Here is a 26936-nt window from a genome sequence, read left to right on the forward strand (position 1 = left end):
GGTAATAAAGCTAATTAGTTCAGTGCGTGTTGGCTCTTGTTTCGGACGGCCGTACGATCGCGCGATTTGCCGAAATTTTGAGATTTGCATTGCGCGGCCGGTAGTAAAGTTAATTAGTTCAGTGCGTGTGTGCTCTTGTTTCGGACGGCCGAACGATCGCGCGATTTGCCGAAATTTTGTGTTTTGCATTGCGCGGCCGGTAGTAAAGTTAATTAGTTCAGTGCGTGTTGGCTCTTTTATCGGACGGCCGAACGATCGCGCGATTTGCCGAGATTTTGTGTTTTGCATTGCGCGGCCGGTAGTAAAGTTAATTAGTTCAGTGCGTGTTGGCTCTTGTTTCGGACGGCCGTACGATCGCGCGATTTGCCGAAATTTTGAGATTTGCATTGCGCGGCCGGTAATAAAGCTAATTAGTTCAGTGCGTGTTGGCTCTTGTTTCGGACGGCCGAACGATCGCGCGATTTGCCGAGATTTTGTGTTTTGCATTGCGCGGCCGGTAGTAAAGTTAATTAGTTCAGTGCGTGTTGGCTCTTGTTTCGGACGGCCGTACGATCGCGCGATTTGCCGAAATTTTGAGATTTGCATTGCGCGGCCGGTAGTAAAGTTAATTAGTTCAGTGCGTGTTGGCTCTTGTTTCGGACGGCCGTACGATCGCGCGATTTGCCGAAATTTTGAGATTTGCATTGCGCGGCCGGTAGTAAAGTTAATTAGTTCAGTGCGTGTTGGCTCTTGTTTCGGACGGCCGTACGATCGCGCGATTTGCCGAAATTTTGAGATTTGCATTGCGCGGCCGGTAATAAAGCTAATTAGTTCAGTGCGTGTTGGCTCTTGTTTCGGACGGCCGAACGATCGCGCGATTTGCCGAGATTTTGTGTTTTGCATTGCGCGGCCGGTAATAAAGCTAATTAGTTCAGTGCGTGTTGGCTCTTGTTTCGGACGGCCGAACGATCGCGCGATTTGCCGAGATTTTGTGTTTTGCATTGCGCGGCCGGTAGTAAAGTTAATTAGTTCAGTGCGTGTTGGCTCTTGTTTCGGACGGCCGTACGATCGCGCGATTTGCCGAAATTTTGAGATTTGCATTGCGCGGCCGGTAATAAAGCTAATTAGTTCAGTGCGTGTTGGCTCTTGTTTCGGACGGCCGAACGATCGCGCGATTTGCCGAGATTTTGTGTTTTGCATTGCGCGGCCGGTAGTAAAGCTAATTAGTTCAGTGCGTGTTGGCTCTTGTTTCGGACGGCCGAACGATCGCGCAATTTGCCGAGATTTTGTGTTTTGCATTGCGCGGCCGGTAGTAAAGTTAATTAGTTCAGTGCGTGTTGGCTCTTGTTTCGGACGGCCGTACGATCGCGCGATTTGCCGAAATTTTGAGATTTGCATTGCGCGGCCGGTAATAAAGCTAATTAGTTCAGTGCGTGTTGGCTCTTGTTTCGGACGGCCGAACGATCGCGCGATTTGCCGAGATTTTGTGTTTTGCATTGCGCGGCCGGTAGTAAAGCTAATTAGTTCAGTGCGTGTTGGCTCTTGTTTCGGACGGCCGTACGATCGCGCGATTTGCCGAAATTTTGAGATTTGCATTGCGCGGCCGGTAATAAAGCTAATTAGTTCAGTGCGTGTTGGCTCTTGTTTCGGACGGCCGAACGATCGCGCAATTTGCCGAGATTTTGTGTTTTGCATTGCGCGGCTGGTAGTAAAGTTAATTAGTTCAGTGCGTGTTGGCTCTTGTTTCGGACGGCCGAACGATCGCGCGATTTGCCGAAATTTTGTGTTTTGCATTGCGCGGCCGGTAGTAAAGTTAATTAGTTCAGTGCGTGTTGGCTCTTGTTTCGAGTCAGCGGATCGACCGGTCGTCAAAGTTTAGTTTTGCTTTGCGCGGGTGAGTAAATAAATCAGAAAGTGTAAGTTTGTTTCTTATCCGGTCGTGTTTCTCCAGTAAACGGATCGGCCGGTCGTCGAAGTTTAGTTTTGCTTTGTGCGGAAGGCAAAACGATCGGCCGGTCGTCGTAATTTTGTTCTGCTTTGCGCGGGTGAGTGAATAAATCAGAAAGTGAAAGTTTCAGACAGCGAGAGTGTTATTTCCCATCCCATAGATCGCATCACTTACCGAAGTGAATCCAGATAAATTATCCTTTGTAACTAAAACGATATCCTATCCCAAGACAATCGTGGAGATGCAGAGGTGTTCTCGGTCTCTAGTAGCAACGAGAGTCGGATTAACAATCCTTCCCTTCCTATATGACCGTAAGGACGTGGCCGGCGCCGTTATTGACTTTAGACATTTGAGCTCCCGAAACGTGTACATTGAGAATGGGTAGCTAGTCCCAAGCCCCATTTATTGTGTTCTCTGTACAATTTCGCAAGTTCTAGTCAATCACGGAGTAGCAACTACGAATTGTGCGGTCATAATGCTCATGCTCATGAATAAGATATTAAAGCTTCAAATTTCCCATAATTATCAATTTTTGAAAAATATTTTCTTTTGTGGATCTACTAATACCTCCACTATTGGTACCGTTACCCTATGTAAAAAGTGCTTCAGAAAATACAACGACCCTCATCTTTCCATGACAAAAGAATATTTCCAGAAGCTTTATTATGGCCAATTACACAATTCAACGAAATATGGTACTAAGAATCATCATTCTATTTCAATAACGTGGTATCTAGACATCACGATAGAGTACAAAAATTAATACGACAATGACCATTCCAGCTCTCACATCACGTTTATGAGGGCATTCGTAGATCATTTTTTCGAGCAAGCTGCACGATCGCGAATTCTATGTTTGCCAGTGCAGTGTTGGTTAAACCTTTCTCAAATCTTATGCGGGATTCTGCCGGAAACTATCGCACATAAATTATTTATGCAAACGAGGTGCAATTTATTGTTTACATAAATAAAATTGTTCTCTGCTTTTGGAAATAGAAAACACATAGAAATCGAGTGGGTTTTCACACGCACTTGATTTAGTTTTGTGCATGAGTTTCGAGCTTTTGAGCTTTTCTAGCAATCGGGTAGGGCTGCGTGATTTTAAATGAGTATGTATACTATTTTTACGTGAAATCGCAGTAAGTCTTGACGCGAAAAGTCGTATTTGGATTTCGTTATTACGTTTTTTTCGGATCATTTTCTGTTGACGTAAGTGCTGTAAGTGCAGTGAGAACCAGTAATTTAGGTTGAATTGAAATTTCTGGAAGCGCCGTTCAACAAATTCTTGTCGCCGATACGACCGATTGCCGATCGACAGCATAGAATAGTGCGAGTGATTGATTGCCGATGGCTAACGCTCGAACGAATTTGACTCCGTAGTTACCAAGATTTCTTGCTTTCGCCATCAGGGAATGAATCAAATTGGTGAGATTGTTCCAATATATTTTTATTTTGATTCCTATTCATAACACTAGATAGGCGCTGGATTGTTTATTCCGGAAATTTGTTTATGGATCCATTGCCCAGTTGATATCTATCTACCTGTTTGGCTACAGCGTCGATACACTATGTCTGGCGTATTTTAGAGCTCTATAATCGTCGGTCTTGGACGATGTTCCTCCAGTTTCCCCGAACGTTTAAGGTCCCCATTTCCGACTGCACCGCGTGCGGCCAGCTTGTTACCTTCCACGAAGTGGCCAGCTTTTATCTTGTTCTCTGTTGAATATTGTTTTCGCTATTCTTTCTTCCGACATTCGCACTACGTGATCATCCCATTGAAGTCTGCTGTATTTTATACGATTCACAATTTTTTCTTCTTTGTATACTTGATACAGCTCATGATTCATGCGTTGGCGTCACACACCATTTTCTAGTTTCCCTCTAGCGTTTTGTATAGGGCAAATTTCGTTTCTGTCTGCATTTTGCGGGACCTAAGCTGGTAATCAGTAAACACGTAATCAGTAAAAGGCCCTATTCGCAGCAGAAATATATCTTTTCACTTCACGGGAAACATTATTGTCACTCACATGTCACAAGCGTTCAGAGGGAAACAAATTCTTCAACAACTTCAAACACATCCCCATCAAGCAATACTCCAGCACCACTAGATCTTCTTCTATCCATACCTGCCACCATGTACCTTGTACCATAGTGCCGTTCCTCTGCACGCCAGATCTCCTAATAGCGCCCTCGAGTGCAATATTGAACAATAAATTCGAAAGTACATCACCCTGCTCCAATCCGTCTAAGGTCACAAACGAGGTAGATACTTCGTCTGCAATACGAATACTTAATTTCGAGCCATCCAGCGTTGCACGTATCAGTCTAATCAGTTTCGCCAGAAAACCATGTTCGGACATAATCTGCCACAGCTCATTTCTTTTTGCTAAATCGTATGTCCTCATTAGCCGTGCGGTAAGATGCACGGTCACAAAGCAAGATCATGCTGAGGAGAGCAGGGTTCGATTCTTGGTGCCGGTCTAGACAATTTTCGAATAGGAAATTGTCTCGCCTTCCTTGGGCATAAAGGTATCATCGTGTTGGCCTCATGATATACGAATGCAGAAATGGTAACTTGGCTTAGAATCCTCGCAGTTGATAATTGTGGAAGTGCTTAATGAACGCTAAGCGACAAGGAGACAATGTCCCAGTGGGGGATATAATGCCAATGAAGAAGATAAGAAGAATCGTACGCTGCTTTGAAATCAATGAACAGGTGGTGAGTCTGCAAGTTGGTCTCCCGGAATTTATTAAAGATCATCCGCAGGCTAAACATCCAATCCGTCGTTTATCGGCCCTCACGAAAACCTGCCTGGTATTCGTTGACGAAGGACTGCTCAAGCGGTTTCAGTCTGTTAAACAGGATACGTGACATGATTTTGTACGCCGAGTTTAGAAGGGTGATCCCTCTGTAATAAGCTAGTCTGTGCCCTTTCTTACACAGAAAAAAATAATGAAAAATAAACAACGCGTAAAACTTGACATGCGGGAATTTACGCTATTCTACGCTGAAATGGCCGTCTTCCTAACAATATTGCTTACAACTTGTATGCAATACCAACGATTCAAGTCAAATATTGTATACATTGAGGCTACTTCTCGTGTGGAAGTACGCTAATAATGACGTTCCATTTATGTGCATGATTTTCAGCGTAAATTTCAGTGGATTTTTCTATCTGTGTATAGATTGGGCATATGAGGCCCATCCAACCAGGCAGTTCTTCATCCTCCCATATTTTCTGAATAATGTGGTGGATTGATTGATGCAGCTGCTCACTTCCGTGTTTGAGAAGCTCGACCGGGATCTCGTTCTTCCCAGCAGCTTTACTGTTTTTCAGCTCGTTTAGAGCCTTCATTACCTCGTCCAGCGTTGGTGGTTCCAGAGCTTGACCGTCGCCGACTATGTCCAACGTGCTCCTTAATACACCTTTTTTTTCTTGTTGGGTATTTTAATCACTGCGACCATTTATTAGATCTATTGTGATAATACACCTTCATTTTCACCGTTCTACAAATCTTCGAAGTGCTCCTTCCACCTGGCTGCCACCATAGTCTTGTTTGTCAGCAAATTCCCCTCTTGGGCTTTGCACTGGCGCTGGCGCAGTCTTATGCCGCGCGGCATTTACAGTTGCCTTAAACCTCCGCATCCATGTTCTCCTGCGCTTCAGCTATCACACTCTCTTCGTGTTGCCTTTTTTTCTGCGGTGGATTCGTTTCTCTTCTGCCCTTACTACAATGTTCCGCTCTTTGTTGGAACGGGTACGAGCCACTAGCATTCGACTCCTAGCAACATTTTTCTCGTCACTCGCTGGCACTCGTCATCAAACCAACCATTTCGTTGGCGTCGCTGTGAAACCCATCGTTCTGATGTTTCGTTAATTCTTGACGCTGGAAAGTCGCGCCCGAATTTTTGCAACTACAGTCGCCTCTACACATCTCGATATTGAAGGGACCATCGCGATAGGGAGAGATCGAGGAATGGAAGGAAAATTGAAATGGATACTAGATTCAAAAAAGCTCGTTGCTATGAAAAACATAACAAACGTCATTTTTTGTTTTGATCCGTTTGTTATTGTCCAAAGATGGTCTAGTAGTCTAAAAAATGTATCATATCGACATAAGGAGAGTAAATCCAGAACAAAAATCGATCAGAACACATCGAGATAGAGAGATATTGAGATAGAGAGGTTATCGAGATGTAGAATGCTCAAAAGTATGTAGATTGAAGGGACCGAGGAAACTATCGACATAGGGAGAGATATCGGGATATAGAAAATCGAGATGCAGAGAGTCGACTGTTCAAGGTATTGATCCGAGTCAATGTTCGGACCTTTGAAGGACCTTACATCTATAACATCCGAGAAATGTCGTCCGTCGATCAGCACGTGGTCTATCTGTGAGCAAATGTCTCCACTCGGATGTTGCCATGTGTGCTTGCGGATATTCTTATGTGCGAAGTAGGTACTGCTGATCCAGTCTCAGTCCATTATCGTTAGTAGTGGAATGAAGGCTTTCCATGCCAATGACAGGGCGAAAAAAATTTTAATCTTTACATCGTATGTTGGACACTCTCCGTAGACCTTATCAAGGCTCTCATAGAACTAATCCTTTACGTCATCAGGCTTATCATTCGTTGGGACATAGATGCTGATAAGGTTGTAGTTAAGAATTTCCCCACACAAATGAGAAAAAAAATATTTAAAGCTCTTTTTAGTGGAATGTATTCAATCGTCTAAGACGAGTTAGATAACTCCATTTAATTCCACCAATTATTTCGATATCTTTGCAGATACGTATTTCGACCACACAGTTGTTAAGTAACTCCATTTAATGGTAAAATGGTCATGAAATAACCACGCAGTCAAAAATGGGTTACTGGATCTGCAGTAGAGCTAACGCCTTTTAATTCCCTGATTAAATCTGCCTGTAATCCATACAGCTTTCTTCCATAACATCACAGCCAGCCAGTGAGTTTTAAAATGGGCAAGCACGCATATGTTACTATTTTTACGTCATACAGAAAAAAGTAATGAAAATTAAACAAAATGTAAAAAGTAAAATTAAGACCGGATTGGGGTTTCTAAGGCTTAATGCTTTGCGCTAGCTGCTACAAAATATATTTCATTCAAAAGAGAGAGACGGAGACACGATGCAAGTGTTTAGCCGCAAAACATCATTTTAATTGACCAGAATCGTGAACGTCAAAAAAAACAGGAGTTCAAGAAATCTGATTAATGCCGATGGCCCAAGTGGATTTTAACAGTGACGAATTCAGTATTCTGATGATAATTAAAAGCCTCCAGCTGCAGAACGGATGAATGTTTAAAAGTTTAGTTATCCCTTCAAATTGAGACATCTAATCGATGAAAAATCGGGGCCTTCCATAGCCATACCGCAAGATGTGCTACAAATCAAGACCATGCTGAAGGTGGCTGGGTTCGAGTCTAGGAAATCCTCGGGTTGAAAATTTACTCGACTATGGGCATAAATGTATTACCATCGTGTTAGCTTAATGATAAACAAATGCAAAAATGGTAACTTGGGTTAGAAACCTCAACGGTAACAACTGTGGAAGGGTTGAATGAACACTAAGCTGCGTCGTGGCAATGCCCTAATGGGAGATGAGATGTCAATAAGAAGAATAATCGATGAAGATGGTCTTATGCGCATTGAAGACCGATTACTACCTGTCGAGTTCTAACCATTTGACTTGCAATTCACAATAATACTGCAGAAGGACCATTGTGTTACCAGTCCAGCAAACATAAAGTTGCATATACGAGTATTCAAGTGGTAAAACTTGCCCAATATAGGAACATACAATTACTTGCCTGCAGATTATTCGTATATTGCCCAATTGGCGATTGATTTCGCCCTGATGACCAATGAGGAAAAGACTGCGCTTAACCCGAAACAGTTCAGGCAGTAATCCGACGAATTGCTCTCAAAGCAAAGTCAAACGACGTGCGACCATAAAGGCCGAACGTCGACTGGACGAATCAGATAAGGGTGCAGAGGTGCCCGAAGGACGACTTCTCGGCCGGAAAAGGTGAGAGACACCTACCAGACGCAAGTCGTCTGGACGCAAAAGGGTACCAGCCGGCCGGTGCCGTCGGCACAAAGGACCGAAAACCCCTGACAGCTGGTCAGTAGGGTAAAGCGGAAGTCGAGTGCATCTCGACCCGCAAAGAAAGATAAGGACAGAGGCGAGGAATTGTTGGTGAAAACTGATAAAGATAAGTACGCCGAAGTCCTTAAATCGTTGCGGGCAGCCGAAAAGCTGTCGGCGCATGGTCAGGACGTGTGTAGTGTCAGATGTACCAAGACTGGCGAAATGATCTTGTTTTTGAAACGCGGAGCGCATGTTATCGGGACGGACTATAGGAAGCTGGCCCAAGAGGTTTTGCGAGACGGCGCCGAGGTGTGATCGTTGTGGGTGGGAGTGACCCTCCAGTGCAAGCAACTGGACGAAGTCACAAACGCGGACGACGACGTCACTGCCGCATGCCGGCATGCCGTCAGGGGGCAATGCGGTTCAGAGGTCGAGAAGACCTCTGTACGCCTAAGAGGCGGCCCCTTTGTCACGCAGGTAGCCTTCCTTTGATTACCGATCGCGGAAGCCAAAAAGGTCATGGAGCGAGGGAAGTCGAAGATCGGCTTGCAAGTAAGCACAGTGCCTCATCTGCCCTAGCAAATAACAGAAGTTCATCATGTCCAACCGGAGAGACAAACAAGAAGAAGCCGCGCAAGTAACCATAATGGTCTCGGTCCAAGAGGTGGTACACTCCTCCGCTGAGAGTGTCGCGATAGCCAAGATCAACGGTGTGTTATACTGTAGTTGCTATGCCCTACCAATGTGGCCATTAGAACAGTTCAACCAGATAATCGACAGGCCATCGTCCGACCTAGTGGGTCGGAAACCGTATGTCGTAGCGGGAGACTTTAACGCTTGAGCAGTGGGGGCAGCCGTTGTACCAATTGCAAGGAACAAGCGTTACTTGAGGCGCTTGCGAAGCTCGACACAGTGCTAGTCAATCATGGTTCCACTAGCACATTCCGTAGGAATAGGGTCGCGTCGTATATTGACATGGACTGGAGGGTGGTGATCATTTAGAAATTCGTTTTAAGATCAACTATGGTGTGCAGCATCCAAGGGCGGGGAATCCCTGTCAGACCCGTGGGTGGAAGACCGATCCAAAATATTTATTTGAAAATTATTTTTGGATTTTTCTTGGCTACTTTTAAGTTTTAAGGATATTTTTTTAAATTTCCAAGGAAGCACTTTGGAATTTCCAAGAAAAATCGTTTGGAAAATTCTTTAGAATTTACATGAAAAATTCTTCAGAATTTTCACGAAAAATTATTCCAAGTTTCTACAGGAAAATGTTTGAAAAATCCACGGAAAGTTTCTGTTGAGTACTGTTTGAAATTTTCACAGACAATTCTTCAGATTTTCAGGAGAGATGTAGACAAAAAAATTGGTTTCCTCGGCAAAGTTTCCGAAATTTTTATAAGAAACTCATTGGAATTCACAGAGGATTTAAAAAAAATCTATGGGAATAGATTAGGAATTTCTACGGTGAATTTTACGAAATTTGAACTAAAGTTGTTCAGAACAACGTTTGGTCGAATAGGACATAAGGTCGCGAATGCCGTCTGGTCGAAATGGTTGTTTCATAGAAAGGGTCATTTGGCCAAATAATGTCTATGTCGGTGATTACTGAACGGTTAACCCACCCGTTTAGCTATATAACATTTTCCTCCAAAAGGCTTCACTGCCAAACGGCCATTTGGGTCAAACGACTTTTTCGGCCAAATGGCCAGTCGGACGAACGACATTTTTGGCTCTTTGCCCATTTCGTGTCATTGATGGATTTTGCTCTAATGATTTGTTCGGCTAAATGATATATTCGGCCAAACACCTTTCGGACTTATGGTTTTCGGCCAAATGGCCCTACATGTCGTTTAGCTGAAAGTCATTCGGCGGAAATCCGTTGATTCGAATGGCACTTGGTTAAATAACACGTTAGGCCGAATGTCATCTAACCAAATTTCATAGGTCGAAAATGGTTTAACCGAAAAAAGATCTTGGCCGACAACGACAAACAGCCGAAAGGCACATTCGACCGAGCTGGTTATTTGTCGGAAAAAGTAGTTTGCCCGAATAGATCATTTGGCCGAAAATGCCGTTTGGTAGCAATAATCATTTGGCGGAAAGAACTATTTGATCCGAAAATGTCCATTCTGGATAACAACCATTTAGGCCAAACGGCATTTTCTGCTAAATGACCTATTCAGCTGAACGAAACTTTTGGCCAGATGCCCATTTCGGCCAAATGACCCATTCTCCCACACGACCATTTCGGCAAATCGAGCCAACTGTTTGGTTTTTTTCTTCAGGTAAAGCAGTGATCCCCGGTCGCGGGCCGCGAAGGATTTCTGAGCATACATACACTACATGTGGCCCATTGATAAGCATAATACGACAGGAAAGGATTTTTATCATTCCCAATATTTTGTTGTACTCTGGAGCCTGCCAAGTTCTTATCATTATGATGTTGAAGCATGATATAGATGTTATATAGCTCGACAGCAAATATATTTCGATGTTATCACCCCAGGTTATCGCAGATTTAAAGGAACGGTTACTAAACAGTTTAGTTACTTAAGGTTGAACTGGTTAAAATGTCACACACCACTTTTTTTAAGGGTTTAAGACGTTGGAAAAAGAAACGCCAAATAAGTCACCGAAAAGTACATCGCAAACAGTAGACATTATCAAAAAAAAAATAGGTTAGGTTTTGCCGAATTTGAACTGAAATTTTGCTGAATTTTTACTTCCTGAAAATACGTACGTACTATCAACTATGGATTCTGTTCAATATGAACTGAAAACAAACGTTGCCAATATACTGCGGCTCGCTTCAACAGCTCGAAGTTCATGTGCGACCCTTGATATTGAGAGGTTGAAATGGTTTGTTTGGTCGAACCAAGAGTCGAACGATCTATTAAGCCAAACAGTTTTCAGCCTTACCAACAAACAATTTTAGCTATATAAGCTATAGAGAGCTTTCGTCATCTCCAATGTTTCAAAGTTCCACGAAAATTTTTGCGAACTTCTTCAAATTTAAAACGGCGTGAAAAATTATAGACCACCGGCGTGACAATTTTTTAAACGGCGGTGCGCCGAGGCAAAAATGGAGGCAACGGCGTGCTAACAATTTCGGTGCCGGCGTGGCGCGGCGGCGCACACCTCTAACTGAGACGTCTTTTGACTGAAGTTACAGCAAAGCAAATTTGTTTAAAACTGTACACAAAAACATCAAGTTTTCAATGATCTGAAAACTTAGATGTGAATATGTACATTATGTGGAACATTTTGATTTGAAATTGTATTGGAGGTAACCACTTTCCCTTCGATGGGACTCGAACACACGACCCGACCACGAACGACGACATATTCAGATCTGAGTTCAGAACATTGTAAATTAATATCCAAGTCGCGTGGTTTAATACCCGGAACATAGTCAATTAACGTTGATTGAACTAATCAAGTTTTCGATACTTAGCTTCAAGTTCTATTTGTAACGAAAACTCCGTAAACTGGCATTTTTTTTTTTGCGAGACTAGTAAAGATGAATTAAAATTTTCCGTGAACATCTCCTCATGGGTGCAAAAACTTTTACATGGATAAATAAATGAAATAAGATATAATGAATAAAAATCCTGGACAGCAACTTCCAGAGCAGCAGAGTATATATGTAAGAGGTAAATGAAGGGGACTAAAATTAAAACTCCCCTTAAACAATTAGAAATTTTCCATAAACAATTAAGAAATTGCCAATAAAGATATCAGCAATAAATAAATATAAAGTTTCCACAAATAATGCAAAATTTCAACAAACAATTAAGAATTTCCCACAGAACAAAAATAAATTAGCACTTTTTAAAAGCCAAAATTGCAATTATAAAAGAAAAAATTTCCATTAAGAAATCGAAATCTTCCACGGAAAAAATACAAAATTTCCATTAATAAATCAATATTAGCAATAAATAATTACAAAATTTTCCACATCAAAAAATTCCATAAATAATAATAGTATTGTTCTGTAAAAACGATAAAAGTTCGTAGAAATTTTTTATCAATTTTATCGTTTTTTAAATTTTTTAATGGAATTTTTTTTCTTATTGCTCTTTTATGATAATTTTGTGGATTTTTTTTAATAACTGCTCAAACTATTTCAAATGTATACACTTCATCTTTAATTATGTACATCAAAACGCTTTTATTTCACTTAAACTCCACTTACCAGTAGCAGCATTGGTCGCTGCTCTCGCCATACTCCACAGCACCCAATGATTCCACCAATCAGCGCCAGAAGACCAGCCGCCAGCAGCGAATACGTTCCGATTGCATAGTTGGTCGTCGACAGTAGCGAGATATACTGATGCTTCCAGAAGACGGTCCACACCGTGATGCCCATTATCACCAGACCGGACATCTGCAAAAGCATAAAAAAGAAAAACGAATGAAAAAATAATCAATCTCAACTCAAAGTCCCGAGTGCGATTTGACCACTTGAGTTCAGGACTCAGGAGAAAACAGCATTGGGGAAAAAACGGAGATTAGATTTTCATTCCCGTGTTTGAAAGAGCTGGGCAGGGTTTGATTTGGAAATGGCAAAACCGAATTCGAGTGGCCTGTGTCTGGTTTTGCCAAGTAGGTACATCAAGTGGGTGAACTTGTAGAAAGACATTGACTAATTGATTGCAGCAGAGAATTGTGTTCAGATCATTCGGATTTGCGCTTGTGGTCAAAATAGGAGCATATAATTTGGTCATTTTGTAATCGAAACGCGAATTACCTGAGCAATAATGAAGCATCATTAATGTCTTTTAACATACCAACTGATTGTGATTGTGTCAGCATGCTAATTGGAAATAACGGTTTGCCGCCACGCCACGCACCCAAAAGTTCACTTTCCAGCATTTCTTGTCTAATGTGAACTAAAAGCACTTCATAAACATGTCGCTTACAAAGCAGTAACAAAAACCGCCAGCCTCATTTTATTGCCAGCGTGAATTGTGCGGCCGCTTTCGCTCGTGCCGTGCCTCGCACAACATCACCCAGCGGACGTAGGAGCCCGCGAAGAGTCGTGTGAAACTCCCGAAAAAAGACTCATAAATTAATTAACTAAATGTAATATATAGTTTGTCAGTGCGACGGAGTTTGTCATCACCAAAAATGGGAGAATTAGACAATTGCGTGTGACCCACCGAGCAAGCAGAGCTTGAAGCGGAATCACGTCGCATTTTCAAATGGAACTCGTGCTCCGCATACCTGCAGATAATAATATCTACGTGCATCAGCAAAACGGCCAGGTCACAGAGACCGCCAGCGGTGGCGGCATGCTTTCTAATCTGGTCGAAGAGGACAGACTCGCAGACTGATCCATCCGAATAAAAAGAGTAGCAACCATATAGCTACCACAGCCGGAACTAAATTTTGCTGTTCACAAATGTTTCTGAAAATGATTCGAAGTAATGTAAGTTTAAACTATTTTTCACCATTCAAACGTAGACCGGTCTAGTTGACCAATTGCGAGCAAAAAAAAATCAAAACTCAATCGCCGAAACTGGAAAACGATACCTAACTGGCATTCTTCCCATTCTACAACTTCATTCTGGTTCGATTCTTTTTCGGCACGGTCATCGTCGTTTTGTTTGTTACGCTCACGTTCGTCGGTCGTGAGATTGAAGTCAAGCAAGAGTAGTGTCGTCCACCTCCGCGTAACCAGCGTGTAGTGGATTGCCATTACTCAGCGTGTAGCAGCATCGGCAGCAGGAGGTTTCGGCTGAGAACATTTTGAAGCCGGTGTCGTGTCATGACATTTCATCCATCAACTAACGCACAACCAGCAGGGCACAGAGAGGGGCTACTGGAGCGAACAATTCGAAAAAGGACGATTGATGCAACGGGTTAACAGTTATTGGTTTTTTCTCTATCATGTGTTCTATTCATAAATTTGCAATAAGTTAAAAAATTAGAAAGTTGCCTAAAAAAGAAAAATACACATATTTTTTCGAATAATGTTTTATTTTTCGAGATATTGAATCTTTTCCTTCAAGATGTTAAATAAATCAATAAATAAAGGAAATTTAAAACCGTCAACTAATCATTTTCTTATCTGAGCGATCTAAGTCATTTTTCAAGTCTTTTTAGTCATTCTATACCTATTTATAATATTGAGTTTTCCACAGCCTATAAACTAGAGTTTGTGTTTTGATATCCAACATTATATGTATACTGAACCTAAACACCCTCCTGTTAACGAATGAGAAATCATTCCTCCTTGTCATAAACTTAATCCTACTTCAATCATACTCCTTACTCGATTGAATAGCATTCTCTCACTGTTCATAATGAAAGTAATCCGAAAAGTAAATGACTTTTTTTGCAAGACTGGATCAATTTAAAGAACCGCCGGTTAATTTCTATGTGAATTGTTGCAATTAAAATCTCGCCCACTTTATATCGAAGAAAAACACCGTAGACCATCATGAATTCCTCCAGATAATTGGTTGCGAAAAGGTGGCTCAATAATTTGCCACCAATAATATATTTTACTAAATGTTTTTAGAAATATGCTTTTTGTAATGCTCAATTTTTCGGATTCCGGCCCGGATTCCTTACATGGTCACAGAAATACTCGGTAACCAAAATCGTCGACGTCCAGCCAGCGCGCCGAATGATGGCGATGGTCTCCATTGATAGGTTTTACGAAACAGTTTGTTACAACCAGTACTGAGAAATTTATTTTCATAGAGAGGAGTCACACGATATTTACATTTGACTATCTCTCTCGCTCTCATAGAAACAATGAAAGGAGATTCGCCAAATTTTCATGGATTTTTATTTCATGAAGGAGCATCAACATATTGTAACGAAAATCAGGAACAATATAATCGTTTTATCGATTGTTAATCGTTATTTGCTCAAATCAATTGAAATGCATTAGAAATTCAGATTTTAAAACAATGCAAACAATCTCATCATGAGTGCTTGTAATGCGGCAGATGACTGGGAGCCCTCTACATTTTCATTTGATTTCTCGAAAATCAGTTTAATCAAAGTTAATTGCCGATTTTCCGGGTATTGGGCCACCCGACATGGACATTAATTCACAATGTTATGAAAACTCAGATGTGAATATGTACATTTAGCGGAAGATCTTGATTTGAAAAATGTATTGAAGGTAACTACTTCCTTCGATGGGACTCGAGCCCACGACCCTCAGTACGCTAGACTGGTGAGTGGTGCTTTTATCTAAACTACAAGGGACTCCCGTCGGCCTACGCAACTTAGCGGCTATTGAATGAGCCCGAGATTACCAAATCGGGTGGGTGCTTCAACTATGCGTCCGATTTGGGAATCTCGGGCTCATTCATGACAGCCAATTAAACACGTGCATTTCGACTTGAACATCACAAATGATGTCCAGTGACAACAAATCCAATTTCCAGTGTTTACATTGCATTTTGACGTATGATTGCTTTTTAGTTCAGTTAAAAAGCTCAAAACAAAACAATTTTTCAGTTCAGGCTCAATTTAAAAGTGACCCAAGTATTTAATTCCCAACCAACGAATCACTACTGTAATTACTTTTTTTTTCTTCCTTATGTCGTCATCAGGCATTGAAAAAAATCAGATCATGAGTAAAAATCAGCTAAATTCATGCCAACTTGTTGTTCTCCTGCGGTCTAATCGCTGATGCTTCCTAAATCGTTGAAATTTGGCGTTCGTTGATTCAATGTTTAAAGATCTTCATCGCTCACCAATGGGAGACAACTGAGCGAGGCAAATCACTTGGTAACCTAACAATGAGTGTTGTTACCACACGGTGTTAGAAAAATCTTTTCAGACTTTAGGAAAATTAAGTCCGCTATGAGAATGGAACTCGGATACATTACATGGGAGGCTTCGATACTTTCTCTCCTCCATCCCAGCAACTTGAAAGCAGAGTGAATTAAGCAGAACACCTGATGTGTTTTGGTTTTATTCTAGTTAGAGCAAGCGTAATACAAACGCTCCAGTCGTAGCTTCCCTGGATACCATGCCAAGTTTGGCTTAGCGAACCCTGTCGCTCGTTGTTTACGCAGCAACGAACGCTCATAATCGTTGTTTGGTATCCATCTGAGCAAGGCTGTTCACTCACTGGCATAGGATGCTATGATTGAATTAGATCAATGCTTGTCCGCTTCACTCACGCTTTCAATGCCTGGTCGTCATAGATTTCTAGTGACGTAAACTTTAATCAGGTTTTATTCGGCCCGGGTGCAATTATTGATGTCAATATTTGCATTGTTCCGGTCCGTTCTGAGACTGGTCACCTTTCCGGGGTCCCTGAAACCTGCTATAGGTGGGGGCAGCTGCCAGAATTGGTTGTCAAATTAGTTTTAGTTTTTTAGTAGAGTAGAGTAGAGTACACGGTTAGAAAAAAAGTACCTAATATTAGGTACTTTTCACTCAAATCGGGGGTTCAGTGTGGGAACCCAAAATTAAGTAATTTTTTCTTGAAATTAAGTAAAATTCACTTAATATTAAGTAAAATATACTTATTTTTAAATAGAAACTAACCAAAAGTTAGGTAAATTTCACTCAACTTTTGTAAACATGAGATTACTCAACGTTGGGTTCCCACACTTTAATGCCCTTGTTGAGTGGTTTTGCTCTTCATTTTATGACAACAAAGGGAAGAGGGAGGGAGATGCAAGAGAAAAAAAGTACCTAAAATCAGGTACTTTTTTCTAACCGTGTAGAGTAGAGTACACGGAGAAATGAGAAAGTGAAAAGTGGGTGTTTTTTCACCCATTTGGGAAATAAGTGGACTAACCCATAAGGTGGGTAAAGTACGTTTACCCATAAGTGGGTAGGGAGTCTGTACGTCAAAAGTGATGTATACTTTTCACCCATCTTCTTAGAAAGAAAAATATAGCTAGATGGGTGAAAAATACCCATTTTGTTAAACATTTCTTGCGGTTTTGAGGATTTGGTGATAACATGATATTAAACCGAAATTAATTACATAATTCGACACGTAGTTTATTTATTACCTCTTTATATTTAGTAGTATATACATAATAAAGGTTCAACTAGCAATTTTAAATAAAAATCTCAACTTAAAATCGTTGCCCTTCAAGTCATTCTGGGTGCTAGCAATCTCGCTCTGGTAATTCAGTTTGAAGTCCGTCAATATTTCCATTTCTTGATTGGTCATGCCGTCGGATAAAACATCAAACAGCAAGGATTAAACATCGTCAGGAACAAAAATAATCTAGGAAAAACATACAATTGATGCATGAGCTAAGGGATGTTTGGTTACATTCATTTGAAATCTCGGAAGCACTTACCTTTAAGCTTTTCGGAAGCGGTAGATCCAGACTAACATTACGTTATAAAGTAATCACAGGCCTAAACATTCTAATCAGGCCTGGGATTTGTCACCTTCATACAGAAAAACCATGCGACAAAACCAAAGAGAAAACAGTCACCTCAAACTGGACAACACAACCTAACCAACGTTGCTCGATACAGCGTACTACTGGTCTATCGCTCCGACAAGACATTTTGAATCTTGTCACATACTTATTTTGTTACGATATATTTGTCGTGTGACGCTTTCCATCACGACTGAGGTTTTGCACAACCAGACGGATTAGAATATTTGTCATTCGCGAAGTCGAAGCAAAATTCTTCACACAAACAATGACAGTTCTTTATGGGTTTTTACAGTAGAGCAACAGAGAGGAGGAGATGGCGGCCATGTTTCACTCAAACTCTGACAGATAGCAATGGGATTTCCCATGGGAGGGAAGAGCAGAATTTGCTTCGACTTCGCGAATGGTTATTGACAAAAAAGTTCGTCATGTCACCTTCGAATTTTGTCGCGACAAAAATTGTTGTCGTTGTCAGCAAAATGTTGTCATTATGAATTGATGACAAAATGTGGGGAAACCACTGAAATGGTGTGGTTTCTGGGTTTTACAGCAGATGAAGCCGAGCTCATTATAAAAACGGCTAATATGTACGGCATAATAATAATGTGTCGAATTTTGGTGATTTTAGTCCAGCTGTTTAACCAAAATGCGTCATTTAATTACATATCTAAAATGTATGTTTAAAAATCACGAATGGTTTGAAATGATCTATATCCGGAAATCTTTTAAGCGGGCCATTAACACTCGAGCGCATAAGCTGTTGTAATAAATGTACGGCCCCACAACAGTAAATGTATCGGATGTCCCTTAATTGGTTAAATAAAATTCCGTATTTCTCTTATACATAAAATATTGCAATCAAATAACCGTCTATCAGGCAATTGCTACAAACGGTGCACCGGTCAAAATCCAATGAAGTCGAAATTTACGCGGACGACGCGTAAAAACGACTTTATCAAAAATCGCTGTTTCGTACGCTCCGATTTTTTTTTCAAAACCACGTGAACAAAATCGGTTAAAAAACGCATTAATCCAAAACCCGCTTGAAAACCACGAAAACTCCATAAACCGCGTGAAAAGCGAGCCAACTTGCCTGGCGTTTAATAACTCAATTATTCGACACTGGGGGATCTTTCTCTATGCAGGAGACACTTGTTTTTTTGTTTATGTATTATTATGTACGTAACAACGCAAAAATTGAATAAAATTTCTTATTTCTGAACAGAAAATCTGTCAAGAGAACAAGGAAATAATTTATTATAATGTGCTTTTTTCGGTATGATATTTCAAATTTGTTAGCTACTATTGCACCTCCACGCAGATGGACAACCAGAAGATGCGACATAACTTACTTTCGGGACCAATGTTGTGTCGTGCACAGAGCCGAAAGTGTATGCGTTGTCACACTTTTGTCACAGATGTGTGCTCTAACAAGACATACAACAAAAGCAAATTGTCGCGGTTGGAAAAAGTTGTCACCTGGTCGAGGGGATCCAGTCGTGCGACGGAAAACTGGAAGTTGACAAGTTTTTTTTGACTGACCATGTTTTTATGTATCTTGTCAGGTGTCACTGACAAACGCGACAAATTCCCAGGCCTGATTCTAATAAAATAAATTGTCCTAATAAATAATTGCGAACGGATATCTAAACTCAGACGACAAATGTTTTTGCAAAAATAGTGCTAAGTATTTTTTCATCCATAAACGAGTGAAAAATACACATGTTCCGCACAAAACAGAGCTGCCTGAAGATGGGTATTTTCCACTCATTTAGCAAAATTTGAAATTACCCACCTTCTTGACAGCTTCATATAGCTTCCGAAGGTGGGTGATTTTAAGACATAAAATGTGTATTCGCAAATCTCCGTGTAGAGTAGAGTAGAGTAGAGTAGAGTAGAGTAGAGTAGAGTAGAGTAGAGTAGAGTAGAGTAGAGTAGAGTAGAGTAGAGTAGAGTAGAGTAGAGTAGAGTAGAGTAGAGTAGAGTAGAGTAGAGTAGAGTAGAGTAGAGTAGAGTAGAGTAGAGTAGAGTGGAGTAGAGTAGAGTAGAGTAGAGTAGAGTAGAGTAGAGTAGAGTAGAGTAGAGTAGAGTAGAGTAGAGTAGAGTAGAGTAGAGTGGGTGGGTAGAGTAGGGTAGAGGTAGAGTAGAGTGGGTGGGTGGGTGGGGTGGGTAGAGTGGGGTGGGTGGGGTGGGGTGGGGTGGGTGGGTGGGTGGGGTGGGTGGGTGGGGTGGGTGGGTGGGGTGGGTGGGTGGGGTGGGTGGGGTGGGTGGGTGGGTGGGTGGGTGGGGTGGGGTGGGTGGGTGGGGTGGGGTGGGTGGGTGGGGTGGGTGGGTGGGTGGGTGGGGTGGGTGGGTGGGGTGGGTGGGGTGGGTGGGTGGGTGGGTGGGGTGGGTGGGTGGGGTGGGTGGGTGGGGTGGGTGGGTGGGGTGGGTGGGTGGGTGGGTGGGGTGGGGTGGGTGGGTGGGGTGGGTGGGTGGGTGGGTGGGGTGGGTGGGTGGGTGGGGTGGGTGGGGTGGGTGGGTGGGGTGGGGTGGGTGGGGTGGGTGGGTGGGGTGGGTGGGTGGGGTGGGGGGGGGAGGGGGGGGTGGGGGGTGGGGGGGGTGGGGTGGGTGGGGTGGGGTGGGCGGGGGGTGGGGTTGGGTGGGTGGGGTGGGGTGGGTGGGTGGGTGGGTGGGTGGGGTGGGGTGGGTGGGTGGGGTGGGTGGGTGGGGTGGGGTGGGGTGGGTGGGTGGGGTGGGTGGGTGGGTGGGTGGGGTGGGTGGGGTGGGTGGGGTGGGTGGGTGGGGTGGGTGGGTGGGGTGGGGTGGGGTGGGGTGGGTGGGTGGGTGGGGTGGGTGGGTGGGTGGGTGGGGTGGGTGGGTGGGTGGGTGGGGTGGGTGGGTGGGGTGGGTGGGTGGGGTGGGTGGGTGGGTGGGTGGGTGGGTGGGGTGGGTGGGGTGGGTGGGTGGGTGGGTGGGGTGGGTGGGGTGGGGTGCCCTAGCAGCACACATGTTTCACCTAGGCTACTGCAACTCAGATGTGACCAGATTCAGTCACAATCAAGTTGCTGCAATTGTTTTTGCCTGACTTGTGCTACTCGGGTAGAGTAGAGTAGAGTAGAGGGACTTTTCTAGGAAAAACTTAAAATCAACTTGTGCTAAACCCTTCAAGGATCGATTATTTTTTTAAATCTTGGTTTTCTATTGGTCACTGTTTGTTGTTTGTTATACTATAAATAAAGACAAGTTTTCAGCTCAGTCGCTGTCGTCGTTGGGTGCAGACGGAAGAGTTGTGCTCTGTGCAGCCTTTGTGGTTTTGTAGTCTTCAGTATAGCGAACAATCACGCGTGTTTGCTTCCCTTTGTTCGGTCGAAAGCATTGTTTTCTCTTGTCGGTGGTGCACAGGCATTAAATGGGTGACAAAATGTTTTATAATACTGTTCAGTTCCGTTTCCCAGTGGGCAGTCGGAAACCTCGGATGAGGGCTTTATCGAAGTTTCAGAAGAAAATCCGAAATCATAATACTCAAAGATGCAGCCCAATCGAGTTGTACGCAAAGGTGACGTAGGACTACGTAGCTATTCGAAATTGATAGTATTTGCCATAATAATTTGTGTCGTTTTATTAACATTGAGCAAACTGCTCTGAGGCCAACTGAATCAAGAAGTCGAATAGTTGTTCCCAGTTAAATAGACTTTGAGTCTCTAACCGTGGAATTAACATGGCTCATTGGCCGCTGAAGCCACTCGACTGGCTTTCAGTCGGGGACATCACAATCCTTACTTTGCCACGAACGCTTACATCGCGGGCGAAAACCAAACGCTGCATATAAATATATTTGCGTTTGGTTTCACGCCACTTCTGATTCTTATTTCTCCTTTATTTCGACCATTTTTGAGGATGGTGTCCTCCAAAAAGTACTTTATGCATACAAAAGAAGGTTGATCCGATAATCCGATATGAACCTTCTTTAAAGTGCAAAACTCAATCGTAACTAGCAAATTTGATAGCGCGGCAATTAATCGAGCACCACCATCAATGGATTTTCTTTGAAAATGTTATTAGCACCTCCGTGATACTGTGTCCGCTCCGCTGCGATCGCTTTGATGCGTCTGCTCTGCGTAAACTCTTGTTCAAACTGAGGAATAGATCAAAACCCGCAAGTGATTGATTTTTGATGTCTGTGCTAGTGATGCATGAACGTGATTGGTTAGATTACCTTGATATGGAAATGCTAATATCATCTTCCAAACTTGGACGTACATGTTCATGATAGCATTAGAGGCGAAAGTATAGAATTGATAGTTCCGTTAGGATACAGCAGGCATGAAGAATGTTTTTATAGAAGTCGATTTGAAAGCGAGCGGAGGGCAATATTTGTGATGGCACATATCACACGACCTTCCTTCTGCCAAGCTCCCGTATGAAGGGGGAGGGAAGAATATCAGTGTGGAAGCTGATATATCTCCACTGGCAAAAGGAAGGTGGTTTGACTTGCTCATATGCCATCGCGTGCGGAAGGATTTGCTATCGACGAGTACTGTCTCCAAATTTCTAATATGACATCAGCATTTAGTCGAATAGGATTTTTATTGCACAGTTCTGTTTTCTCATTGCGTCCGTCTCGTCCATACTTTCGCCTCTAATGCTATCATGAACATGTACGTTAGGGTGGCTCAAAAAACACTTTTTCAAATTTTTTGATGGGCCGCCCTCTTATTCGGTTCTATTTGATGCCCTGATGCTCTGGACAAAATTTCAGCCAAATCGGTCAACGTTTGGGCGGTGCTAAACTCGTTAGAAGTTTATATGGAAAAATGTATGCAGAAACATCCTAAAACAGTGATTTGCAATTGGACGGCACAATTTACGATCAAGTACCATGGTACTCATTCAGTTCTTGTAGAATTAAATACAGAATGTTATGCTGAAAACCGCGAGAAGATTAGAGCTTATTAGGCAAAGATATTAGCATTTTACTGGAGTGTTGGTGAATTTATTTCTTTTCAAAGGTAAAAGAAACGAAATTTGCTCAAACCTCACTTCAGAGAAATGCTAATAACTTAGCCGGGCAAACTCTAATCTTCTCGCGGTTTTCTGCATAACATTATGTATTAAATTCTTCAAGATCTGAATGAGTATCATAGTTCTTCATAGTAAGTTGTGCCGTCCAACTGCAATTCACTGTTTTTGGATGTTTCTGCATACATTTTTGCATATAAACTTCCAACGAGTTTAGCACCGCCCAAACGTTAACCGATTTGACTGAAATTTTGTCCAGAGCATCAGGGCATCAAATAGAACCGAATAAGAAGACGGCCCATCAAAAAAATTGAAAAAAGTTTTTCCCATACTAATTTGAGCCACTCTAATGTACGTCCAAGTTTGGAAGATGATATTAGCATTTCCATATCATTGTAAATCGTTTAACTTCACGTAGAAGTAACACACACGAAATCATTAATTTAGTTTACCTATTTCTAAACTTTTTATCAATAGTTGAAAATCAGTATTTTCAAATAAATATAAAGAAGCGTTGACTCATCCTTGATCGAATGGTCCAAAAAAATTGAAAATCCATCGAGAAATGGCTTAGATATTAAAGTTTAAAGTCTATCATATTTTCGTGACGGTCCCCGATTTTCGCAATCGTAAAGTGTACCCCAATATAGAAAACACAGACGTAGTCCTACTAGAGGCAATTAAACGGCTGAGCCTAATAAATAAAGACACTGAAAAAAGACAAGTTCTGTAACATATTGGAACGGTATTTACCCCTGGCCAAAGGTTTCTGAGTTTCTGAATTAGTTTATTGATTTCCCCTGATTTCTGAATTATTTTATTGATTTGGATTTTGGCATGTCTTGCGTACAACAAACATGCCGAATAAAAATGAATCTGTAGGATCTTAAATTACACTGTTTTCAATTCAATAATCTTAATGCTACGACATTATTATTGTGCATTCAACAATTTTATGCGAATCCTGGCCGCCTGTATTACATTTTTCCACATCGACCTGAGGAATATTTAAGGCCCAAATTACCGTAATCCAGTCATTGACAAGAAATCAGCCACGTGCTTGTACCACCCCCAGGAAAAAATCCGCCCGCTGAGGAGAAAATGCATTCCCCAGCTGAATCGCGGAAGCACTCTTGTTTTAAAATTACATCAACACATAGTGGTGACTTCAATACATCCGTGGGATGTTTCATTTGGATGAATTTCGTAATATTATTTGAAAAAACTGCCTTTTGCAGAAAATATTGCAAAGTTGAAAAAATATTTTTCCAGGAGGGGAAACCGTCGATTTACTCTCTTATACTTTGCAGATACTCGAAAATCATCGTTCAGTGTTGCGTGTTGATTTGTTCTATATGTTATGCTTGTTTTCTCGAATATGTACGTAAACATCAAGCAATAATCTATGAAAATGATGCTTTTCATGCTATATTTATTATTATTTATTCAGACTAAGGCCGAAGTGGCCTGTGCGGTATATAAGAGTCTTCTCCATTCGGCTCGGTCCATGGCTACACGTCGCCAACCACGCAGTCTACGGAGGGTCCGCAAGTCATCTTCCACCTGATCGATCCACCTTGCCCGCTGCGCACCTCGCCTTCTTGTGCCCGTCGGATCGTTGTCGAGAACCATTTTCACCGGGTTACTGTCCGACATTCTGGCTACGTGCCCGGCCCATCGCAGTCGTCCGATTTTCGCGGTGTGAACGATGGATGGTTCTCAAAACAGCTGATGCAATTCGTGGTTCATTCGCCTCCTCCACGTACCGTCCGCCATCTGCACCCCACCATAGATGGTACGCAGCACTTCCCTTTCGAAAACTCCAAGTGTGCGTTGGTCCTCCACGAGCATCGTCCAGGTCTCGTGTCCGTAGAGGACTACCGGTCTAATTAGCGTTTTGTAGATTGTCAGTTTGGTACGGCGGCAAACTCTATTCGATCGGAGCGTCTTGCGGAGTCCAAAGTACGTACGATTTCCAGCCACTATGCGTCTCCGAATTTCTCTGCTGGTGTCATTTTCATCAGTCACCAGTGAGCCCAAGTACACAAATTCTTCTACCACCTCGATTTCGTCACCACCGATGCAAACTCGCGGTGGGTGGCTCACATTGTCTTCTCTTGAACCTCTTCTCGACTAGAAGGTCATATCAAAATTATATCATACTATGTTATTATGTTATACTAAATTTTTATAACAAAATATGTTAGGAACATGGTGCAGGATGTTGTTAAAATATCTAAATTTCTATCAAAAACTGCACTACTGGAAACAAAAAACTATCAAATTATGTTACAATTTTATCATAAAAATAACATATTCTGTTAGAAATTTATAACAGAATCAGATACAAAATATATTGTTTCTGTGCAGTTGGAATTTTTACAGGTCGTGATAGGTCTACAGATTGTGATCAACAATCATATTTTTTTGTTTTTGTCTGAACAAGAATATTTTTCGAGAACATGAAATTAACAACATTACAAATAAGGCAACCTTCTCAAATTATATCAGCGTTGTGATATACCTATAGCTGCGAGACTTTGCTACATCTATTTTAATTGCCTACTGTTGGGCAATTCGGTGTTAAGCATTTTTCAAATCATATTATGATATAATCCTGTTACAACATTTGAAAGGTAATGGTTACTGAGAACAAAATTGTATCAAAATAAGTTATAAATATCACAATATGTTAAAATTGTGTTAAATTTTTGTTATGCTCTTCTAGTCGGGTTCCTATCATGTACTTCGTCTTCGACGTGTTGATGACTAGTCCGATCCGCTTAGCTTTCCTCTTCAGTCTGATGTAGGCTTCCTCCATCTTCTCAAAGTTACGTGCCATAATATCTATGTCGTCGGCGAAACCAAATAGCTGGACGGACTTATTGAAAATTGTACCACTCGTGTTAATCCCTGCTCTTCGTATTACACCTTCCAAAGCGATGTTGAATAGCAAACACGAAAGACCATCTCCTTGCCATAACCCTCTGCGGGTTTCGAAGGGACTCGAGAATGCCCCTGAAACTCGAACTACGCAAATCACCCGATCCATCGTCGCTTTGATCAACCGTGTCAGTTTATCCGGAAAACCGTGTTTGTGCATTAGCTGCCATAGCTGGTCCCGATCGATTGTATCATATGCGGCTTTGAAGTCGATGAATAGATGATGTGTGGGCACGTTGTATTCGCGGCATTTCTGCAGTACTTGGCGAATGGCAAACACCTGGTCCGTGGTGGAGCGTTCGCCCATAAAACCCGCCTGGCACTGCCCCACGAACTTCCTTGCAGTTGGTGCTAGTCGACGGCATAAAATTTGGGAGAGTACCTTGTAGGCGGCGTTCAGCAATGTGATTGCGCGGTAGTTGTTACAATCCAGCTTATCGCCCTTTTTGTAGATGGGACACACGACACCTTCCATCCACTCCTGCGGCAAAACTTCCTCCTCCCAAATCTTGGTAATAACCCAGTGCAGCGCTCTAGCCAGTGCCTCACCACCGTGTTTAAATAGCTCTCCTGGTAGTTGGTCAACCCCAGGGGCTTTGTTGTTCTTGAGCCGGCCAATCTCCTCCTGGATTTCCTGGAGATCCGGAGCCGGTAGATTTATGTCCTGCGCGCGTTCTCCCAGGTCCATCACCATACCTCCATCTTCGTCTGCCACATCGCCATTCAGTTGTTCTTCGTAGTGCTGCCGCCACCTTTGGATCACCACCTTTCATGCTATATATTGACACTAAATATTAGATGTGAGCTAGAACTGTAAAAACGCAAGCATTCATAAGCAATGCAGGTTATTTATTTTTTCATAATTCAAGTGTTGATAATGTAATGAGATGCTAAAATAATAATATAATGCTAAAACGGCATCACTTTTCATGTACACAGAGAGAGGACCGATCATATGGTCATGTAAACAATCCATTGAATCTAGACGAACATTTGAGAAGGTTGTCAACTGCATCATAATTTTACATTCATGTAAAATGCATGTAGGAAATTGTGTAATTAGGAGAAGGATGCACAACAAATCAATCTCAGATGCATGTTTGAGGGTGTTTATGCGTATCACTATAATCTGTGCGCTGAACAGTTGTTGTGGAAACATTTAGAGTTTGATACCTTCTGAAATGTTTGTGTACTTTGTACAAAATCAGATCTGAGCGAATGAGTAGGCTCTCCGCAAAATGAAGAAGCGAACAGCAACACACTTAACTCATTTCACCGTATTCGGTAAATTTTACCGAAATCTCAACAGCAGAACTGTTCGGTAATTTATTTTACAGTTTTTTTGTGATTTTTTCCACCGAAAATCAGTTAAATTATTTACCGAACAGTTCTGCTGTTGAGATTTCGGTAAAATTTTACCGAATTCGGCGATTTATTTTAAGTGTGAAGAAAAAGAAGTCGATTTGATGTATGACATTTGAACCTTAAATACTTGATGATGCCCTCAAAATGAAAAAATAAAAGTTCTATTCTCTAGTTCTATTTTATTCTTTTTTGTTGTAGCTCA

General features: G+C 42.0%; 1 protein-coding gene across 10 annotated transcripts in view; it reads right to left on the minus strand.

Moving 5' to 3' along the window:
• The window catches only part of LOC134226322 (CD151 antigen-like), a 335335-nt gene that overhangs the window by 29137 nt on the left and 279262 nt on the right, over positions 1-26936 (minus strand). For all 10 annotated transcript variants that reach the window (XM_062707031.1, XM_062707037.1, XM_062707029.1 and 7 more), the window contains one exon: positions 12238-12429. In XM_062707031.1, the coding sequence (XP_062563015.1) occupies positions 12238-12429 (192 nt within the window). The remainder of the gene's footprint in view (positions 1-12237; positions 12430-26936) is intronic.

Source organism: Armigeres subalbatus, chromosome 3 (genome assembly GCF_024139115.2).
Source record: "Armigeres subalbatus isolate Guangzhou_Male chromosome 3, GZ_Asu_2, whole genome shotgun sequence".
NCBI classification, from domain to species: Eukaryota; Metazoa; Arthropoda; class Insecta; order Diptera; family Culicidae; genus Armigeres; species Armigeres subalbatus.